Genomic DNA, 9,217 nt, shown 5'->3' on the forward strand with positions numbered 1-9,217 from the left:
AAATACCAGAACCATTGCCAAAAGTGAACATTTTAATAACAGAATAATCAGAGAAGCCATCGAGATAGAAAAACGCCCAAACAGCATGAACAAGCGAGATGATACCTCCCGCCTACCAGCCATTTGGAAACCTGCCCTTATTGACAAACGACTCCCTAACCCCAAAATCTTAAACCCCTCTGCAACTCAGACTAACCTGAGCACAAACAAACAGAACACTCCCCCAGCCAATCAGAGCACAGCCAACCCCCCAGCCAATCAGAGCACAGCCAAGCCCCTAACCAATCAGAACACACCTCCACCCAATCAGAACACAGCCAAGCTCCCACCCAATCAGTCCATACCTCACTCGGCAGTTAATAAATCAAAGGAAAGGGAACAGCCTTCTAAAACCACACATGCTGGACTCAAAGCAAGAAGCTAAAAACCACCTAGCCTGAAGAGCGAAGTGACTTTCGAAACTGTTTGCCAAGACACTTTCCAATTTACGCGGGAGGAAAAACCCGAACAACCATGAGACCTATATAAAATACCCAGCCGAAAACCTCAAAAAACAAAGATATTATTATGATATATATAAATCATATATATATATATATATATATATATATATATATATACACATACAAAAGAAAGAAAGAAAGAAAGAAAGAAAGAAAGAAAGAAAGAAAGAAAGAAAGAAAGAAAGAAAGAAAGAAAGAAAGAAAGAAAGAAAGAAAAATCTGTAGCACTCTACTTGATCCTTTCCGGTTTCCCAATGTTTCTGTCCCAAACTTCCATGGCACACCAATTCCAGTATAAAACTGTATGCCTGTAACTGATCAGATCACATCCTGCAAGGAACAGACATTTCTGTAAGCTAAACCTAAAGTTAATTATTTTATGTCTGAGATTAAATATATGCAGAAGTTCCATGTCACTTTTTTAAAAATTGATTTAAGTATGGCTGGAATTTGGAGTAGACATAACAGTGGCCCAACCAACATGTTTTTAGTTGAGAACAGTTTCTATTCTGGTTTATAGTCATGTAAAAAAAAAATCTAAGCACACTTTTATTTCATAACACTTTGGCCTTTACTTCACATGTAGGAAGAATTCTGCATCTTCCACTGAATTTAGCCTGGGTAGTTTTGCAGTCTAACTCATCTATATAATTCTTTTTTTTCCTAATCAAACAACCTTGAAATCAAAGAAAGGATTTCTTAGGTGCTAAAAATGTTTCCTTTCCAGCTTTTACATATTACCATTCCTAATGTGGCTCAATATACAAAATTTGATCTTTCAAAATGAGATAGAAATATCCCAATACTAGAAAAACATTGTAAAAGGGATAATTTACAGTACTCAAAGAAATGGATATCAAACAGGTTGTCATCCAAGTAGTTTATTCTATATTCAAATTTATGGAACAGTGAGGACAGGTATTTTCTATAGACTATCCTTGGGATCTTGGAGTCTAATTTGAATCTTGCTATTAACAAAGATTATTAAATTAAAATGTAACAAATTCTTTGTTTGGAAATATAAATATTGTGACAGAGGCAGTACTCTCCCTTGAAGTTTGTTTCTACAGAACTATTTGCATATCTTGTCCTTGGTATTTGCTGTAAAGGAGATCAATGAAAATCCTCAGATCCTGCCAAACATCACTCTGGGCTTTGGTATATATAACAACTATTTAACAGCAACATGGACTTACCTTGCTTCTATGGAGCTTCTTTCTTCACATGACAAATTTGTTCCCAAATACAAATCCAGCATCCACCAAAACTTAGTATGTGTTATTGCGGGACCAAACTCTCATCTCTCTCAGGTTATGGCAGACATCCTGAGTATTTACAAGATTCCACAGGTAGGACCTACTCAAGAAAAAAGCAAAACTCCTATTCTTTTTAATGGAATTTATTGGATTGGCTGTAAACTAATGTCAATCAGTAGATATATAACTTCAGGTTACACAACACTTAACATTTTTCCTATCCTGATTTAATGAAAATTATGTTGATTTTGGGCATCTTGTCTCAAATTGGAAAAAAAAAGAAAAGAAATGAATCCTCTTGGTCTTAAGAGAGATTTTTCTTTTAATTTAAAATAATTTTCTGTTGATTTCCGTGAAATTTCCAAACCAATTAAGGTAATAACAAGACTAAAATAACAAGAAATTGAAATATATTATATATTTTGAAGTTGAAAGTGGTGTACTATAATAAAATAGAACATATGACTGAATCGTGATTTGTTCCTACAAATGATTTAAAATAACATTTTAGTTTGTCTAAAGACAATTATGGAAATGTTTGTTTTATTGAGGCTAGGTGGTTTTTCTTGGTTCATTTTTCTCTTTCCTTCACTGGATTATGGAGTAGGAGCTTAAATGAGAAGGTGATTGGAAATTACACTTAGAAGGCAATTACAATTATCCAGAAGCATTATTTACATTACAAATTTCTCTGGTTGATAAGTAGTATCAAATAATCTAATACAGGTAGTTGTAGTACCAATAATCTCAGTCACAAGATTTTCTTCCATGACAAAATATGATTGCTTTAAATAATGTATTCATTCCATGCCTTATACCCCAGTATTTCAATCTACAAGAATGTAGCTGCATTCATATTCTTACTAAGAAAAGAAAGAAAGGGAAGGAGAGAGGTTTATGGTTCTAAAATAAAAAAACTATAACAAAATAGTGCATTAAGACATTATTGTTAAATTATTACTTAATGGATCTTTGGAGTTACAAAGCCTTAATGAGAAGTTACTCTGATCATCAAATTCTGCCAATGAAATCTTTTGCTACACATGTACTGTATATGCTCATTTTTTTCTGGATAAATATGCAGCAGGGTTGTACCCATCATAACCAGCTATGTGAGTTCTCAACAGAGAACTCAATACTAAATTGTTCAAAATGTTCAATTAATCCTACCTAAACTGGATGAAAACCAGTTTTTTGATGATCTGAAATACATTATTAGAGGCAGAAAAGAAGTAAATATACTACATCAATTCTGAACTCAAGTTTAGTTTAGACTACTCTGATAAACCATACAAACTGGCTTTTTATATTTTTAGTCTTCTCTCAAACCCAATGCATTCCACCCACATTGAATGTGGTTGATATTTTAAAAACAATGGGTTTATTTTAATTATTTTCATAGAAATTAAAAGATGATTCTTAATGAGGTATGAATAATCCCTGAAAATCAAACCAACAATATGGATCAGTCAGATTTAATTCATTTATCATTTATATGAAAAACATATGCCTATGGTTTGCATTTCTTTATTTCCTAAGGTTACATATGGCTCTGCTCCAGTGATGGATAACAGGATTCATACAGCTTTCTTTTATCAAATGTTTCCAAATGAACATCTTCAAATTATGGGGATTCTCCAGTTACTGCTTCATTTTAAGTGGTCCTGGATTGGGATACTTTTTCACAAAAATGAGATTGCTGAAAGATTTATCAGAGAAGTGCTTGTCTTATTTTCCCAGAATGGAATCTGTTTCGATTACATTGAAGAATTTCCAATAGTAACTTTTTCAAATGATTTGGGAGAAAAAATGGATAGTTTTCTTCAAATATACAAAGTCATTACAACAAGCATATCTAGTGTTGTGATTGTATATTGTGAAAATCAGATTATGGTTCTTTTCAGAATTATCTCCTCTGTTTCAGAATATTTGGACACAACATTAGAGAGAAAAGACAAAGTCTGGATTTTTTCAGCCCAGATGGAATACACTTCACTTCCATTTCAAAGAGACAGCAGTATGGACTTCATCCATGGGGCTCTTTCTTTCTCAGTTTCATCAAAAGAATTATTAGGATTCAAGACATTTCTTCAGATGAGAAACAGTGTTCCAGAAGAGGAAGATAGTTTTTCAAGGGTCTTTTGGGAACAAGCCTTTGGATGTTCCTTCTCAAATTCCACTTTAAATACAAAGTCAGAAGAAAGGTGCACTAGGGAAGAGAAGTTGGAGAATCTTCCAGACTCTGTTTTTCAACTGGGCATGACTGGGCAAAGCTACAGTATCTACAATGCAGTCTATGGTGTGGCACATGCTCTCCAAGCCATACATACATCCCACTCCAAGCACAGAGCAATGGCTGCTAGAGGGAAGCAGAAGCTTCTCTTTCATCAAGTATGGCAGGTAAGCTCCTATATTTGCTAATTTAGGAGGTGATTTTGCTTCCTTATCTACAACTGTCCACATAGTATATAGAAAGTAATTTAAATATAATGCTGGAGGAATGACTTAGATGGATCATAATGTTCACATCTCCCGATCTTGTATCAAAAGGTTAATTTCCCCCAGAATTTTTCTTTATGATGCAAAGTTCCAAGTATTCCAATGTATTTGGATTTCAAATGACTTTGATAATCAGTTGACTAAAGTATTGCTGCAAACAAGGAATGCTTGTTTGCAATAATACATTAGTTATCTGATGATCCAACTAAAGGTGCAATTATTGTGTCATTTCTCCATGACATTTCTAATTAAATTGTAAATAAGGACCCTGAAAGAAACATCTCCCATGAACCTTTCCCATGAGTGGTATTGCTATCACTTTTCAGAGCAAATTAGGTTGTTTAGGAATGGTGAAATATAATGAAATGGTGCATCCACTTTCTCAATGTATATCACAGAATTTTGAAAAAACAGTTAGTGCTTTGGAAAAGATGGATACATAATTATGACAGGGGAGAACAGTGGCTTCAAGCACTAAAATAAAAATTACAGTACAGAGAGGACACAATGGTGAGCAAGGAGATAGCAAAAGATGGCATGATTGTCAAATTACACTAAGGAAGAGGAAAACATGCTGTTGGTGGTTGTGGCACGTATTTCCATGTGATGGAACTGTCTTACACCACTGGGATTGGCTCATATGACTCCTGCTGGCAGAGGGGGTATGTTGCGGGTCCCATCAGCCCAAATATTTCAGCTGGTGGGGTCCAGGACAACAACCTTCTCTGCTGTTGCTCCTACCCTCTGGAAAATCTTGCCCCACCTGAATTTGAGGTGGGCCCCAACCGTCCTATCTTTTCTTAAGGGCCTAAAGACAAGGTTTTGCAAGTTGGCTTGGGGCCCCAGTGGGGGAACAGCACAATGTTGACTGAGTAATAACAGATCCCCCCTCCCCCCTCACATTCTGTCCCCCTCCCTCACAATATGTCTTTGGTGTTAAGGTTTGATTTTATCATTTACGTTTTAATTTAGATCTAACTATATGCCACCTATGTTACCCTATGGTAAGATGGGTGGCCAATACATTTTATAGATGATAGATGATAGAAAGATAGATAGATAGATAGATAGATAGATAGATAGATAGATAGATAGATAGATAGATAGATAGATAGACAGACAGACAGACAGACAGACATACATTAAAGGGGGGCTGTTGGGGTCCATACCATTTCTCTGTCTTTTTTCGTGAGCATTCTGGATGCTGTTGATTCAAGTGATGAATTAATAGTATTATTACTATAAATAGGGAGCACAACAATATCTTTTGAAATAATATTGCTGTAGGTTTTTCCTATTGTTGTATATCTTTATTAATTACTGTCATGTTCTTCTCTTGAGCTTCATCACTACCTGAGAAAAGTCTCATTTAACAACAGTGCTGGAGAAAACATACTATTTGACAAGAATGGGAAGGTTGCAACTGGCTTTGATATTATCAACTGGGTCACCTTTCCAAATCAATCCTTTCTTAGGATCAAAGTTGGGAAAGTAAATCCATCAGCTCAGCTTGAAAGCCTTCTTTCTCTATCAGTAGATAACATTGTCTGGCCCAAGCTTTTTAACCAGGTACAGTATCTATTATTCATTTTTCAATGGGTAGTTCACTGTTCATGCTGAAGCTGTTCTCTGAAATTAATGAATTAAGTACAAGAAAAACAATATTCTTGATACACAGGACTTTGAAGTGGATTTTGCAGAAGAAAAAGAAACATAATGTCCTATCTATGAGCTAATCAATATTATATTGAAGCCTATCAGATAAATAACAGATTTTTCATTTTACGTGACACATTATGCCAGAAGGATATTTTATGAGATAAGATAAGCCTTGCATACTAGCACTGAATCTTTCATTGAATCTTTCTGACCAAAAGAGAAAAGAAAAGATTTCTCCAAAATGATTATTTCTAGAATGTTAATTTTTAAATTCTAATTGTACTGTACTTTCATTTATTAACAGACACAACCTCTTTCTTTGTGCAATGCTCATTGCTCCTTGGGGTACAGCAAAGTCAAAATAGAAGGGAAGCCATTTTGCTGTTATAAATGCCTTTGTTGCCCAGAAGGGAAAATTGCCAACCAGACAGGTAAGAGATGCCATGCAAGAAGTTGTGTAATGGAATGTGAGAATACCCTTGGTGGAAAAGGGCAAGATATGCTATCTACAATAAAGAGTCAAACAAAGTAATTTTAAAAGGGCCTGCCTTAATCGGTCAATAGAGCTAAACATAGCAGAGAAAGGTTTTGTGCTTTCTGACTTGAAAGATTCTTTAATGTAGCTGTATAACAATGTAGAATTTGCTCACTTCTTTATTTTTCCTGTCTGATTTATTGGGGAGGATTGATAACATTTGATATCTATTAACTCTGAAGGTTAATAAGTTTAAAGCACTATGCAGGCTACACATTCTTAAGAGATGGATAACTACTATGTCCATGGGGATTGTTTCTAGTCAACATGGCCCCAACTCACAAAAAAAGGCAATGGGACATGATCTCTCTCTCTCTCTCTCTCTCTCTCTCTCTCTCTCACACACACACACACACACACACACACACACACACACAGAGAGAGAGAGAGAGAGAGAGAGAGAGAGAGAGAGAGAGAGAGAGACATCAATCTATCATCTAGCTATCAAATTCAAGGGGTATTCTTTTTGCTTTTCCTTTTTTCCTCTAAAGGAGGGTTTATAATCTTATTTAGAGAGAGCATATACATTGGTTTCAGACTTGAGCTAAATTGCCTGGTTCATACCCTTTTTTACACAGCACCAAATTGCATTCAGCTAGTTAACAAACTTCTTACAGCATACAACACGATAAAATGCAACATATCACTGAAGATTCATTTACTGTATTCATACATAATTTCTTTCCCAAAAATCTAAATATAATAAGAGATGAACAGGTTGAAAGGTTTCACCAGGACATTGCCACAATGGAAAAACAGTATCAGGGAAACTGAAATCCATCAACACTTACTGACTATTTTTGGACACTGCAGACAGATAATACAAACATTATGGAATTAAATATGTTATAACATGTTTTCCCCTAACTAAGACCAACTGGAAAATAAGCCCTAGCAAGATCTTTCAGCATTCCTATAATATAAGCCTCACCACAAAAATAAGCCCCAATTAAAATCGTCAGCCAGACACATGGATTTAGTACCGTATTTCTCCAAAAATAAGTCCTAACCAGAAAATAAGCCCTAATCTGTGTTTTATATCTGTTACTATAAATATTGTTCATGTGTTCTAATGCACCAATTTATTTCCCCTAAAGCAATAGTGTAAGTGGGAGGTATAATCCAATTTGAAATGTACAATGATATCTGAATGAGTAATCCAATTTCAAAGCCTATGTTATCAGACAAATTAGATTTAATTTTTTCTTGCCTATAACTTTCCAGATAAATTGAATTTAAATTCTCTAATTCCCAGACATTGTGATGAATACCTGGAAATTCCAGGGACTCAAATATTTTATTTTTAAAAGTTCAGGATGGTTAAGCTAACTTTCAATTCTTATGTGCTTGACAACTCTATTTCTCTTCCAGATTTAGATGACTGTATCCCATGTCCTGAAGAAAGCTATCCTAACAAGAACCAAGATCTGTGCATTCAAAAACATCCAACCTTCTTGTCTTACAAAGAACCCTTAGGAATCACTTTGACCAGTGTTGCTTTCTTTTTTTCTTTCATCTCAGCTGTGGTACTGGGGGTCTTCATTAAAAATCAGAACACTCCCATTGTCAAAGCCAACAACCGGAACCTCACCTACATTCTTCTCATTGCTCTCTTCCTCTCTTTCCTTTGCACTTTGCTTTTCATTGGACAACCTGACCAAGTAAAATGTCTCATGAGACAAACTTCTTTTGGCATCATATTCTCTATAGCCCTTTCTTGTATATTGGGTAAAACAACCATAGTGGTCCTTGCTTTCATGGTCACCAAGCCAGGCTCCAAAATGAGGAAATGGGTCGGGAAAAGGCTGGCCAACATTATTGTCCTGTCTTGCTCCCTGGTACAAATCACCATTTGTAGTGTGTGGCTAGCAATTTCTCCCCCATTCCCTGATTCAGACATGCATTCCATGGTTGATGAAATTGTTCTGGAATGTAATGAAGGCTCAGTCATTATGTTTTATATGGTCCTTGGTTTTATGGGGTTCTTGGCGGCCATCAGCTTCACAGTGGCCTTTCTAGCCAGGAAGTTACCTGATAGCTTTAATGAAGCCAAATTTATTACCTTCAGTATGTTGGTCTTTTGTAGTGTCTTGATATCCTTTGTTCCCACCTATCTGAGCAGCAAAGGAAAATACATGGTGGCTGTGGAGGTCTTCTCCATTTTGATGTCTGCAGCAGGATTACTGTGCTGCATCTTTTCTCCCAAATGCTATATTATTATTCTGAGGCCTGATTTGAACAGAAAGGAGCAGCTAACAAAGAAACACATGTGAAATCTTTTCGTTTATATTTATTTAGTAAGCTTCTTATTCCAGGTCCAACTGGAGCTTCTTTCAATTTGCTAAATTTGTTCAGAAATAGCTCTTTTTTTTCAGAGTAATGAAGAACAATATATGTACTTCATAAGAAAAGCAACCCCATTGTTTATATGAGCAATGATTTTTTTTCTTTTAAAAACACAGGAAAAACCATATAGTATATTTCTGATTGAGCAAATTATAGTTTTTTCCAAACATTCAATGCAGGAAAATGTTACATTTTCTAGAAAAAGAAAGTTTGCCAAAAAATCTGATTTCTAGTCCAAACTGCTCAGTTTTCAAACTAGCATTTCAAAGGGAAAAAAGATGGGAAACTCCCTACTTCCTTTTTCCTGCTTTTCCCTGTATTACCAAAATGTGTCTACACAGATACTAAGAGTGTGGAAAATTTACTCAAGCACTCGAGTGCCTACTACTATAGGAAGCATAAATTTTAAGGAGATTTGA

General features: G+C 35.4%; 1 protein-coding gene across 1 annotated transcript; it reads left to right on the forward strand.

The window, feature by feature from the left end:
* Positions 1–1,612: 1,612 nt before the first annotated feature.
* LOC120320285 (extracellular calcium-sensing receptor-like) lies at positions 1,613–8,725 on the forward strand (the record flags this gene model as incomplete). The annotated part of the gene is made up of 4 exons (XM_039369882.1): positions 1,613–1,852; positions 3,299–4,159; positions 6,222–6,348; positions 7,824–8,725. Coding segments are annotated over 4 exons (2,130 nt in total), but the record flags the coding sequence as incomplete, so codon positions are not given.
* Positions 8,726–9,217: the final 492 nt, after the last annotated feature.

This window comes from Crotalus tigris, unplaced genomic scaffold, assembly GCF_016545835.1.
Source record: "Crotalus tigris isolate CLP2741 ecotype Arizona unplaced genomic scaffold, ASM1654583v1 scf7180000021294.41062, whole genome shotgun sequence".
In the NCBI taxonomy this organism is placed as follows: Eukaryota; Metazoa; Chordata; class Lepidosauria; order Squamata; family Viperidae; genus Crotalus; species Crotalus tigris.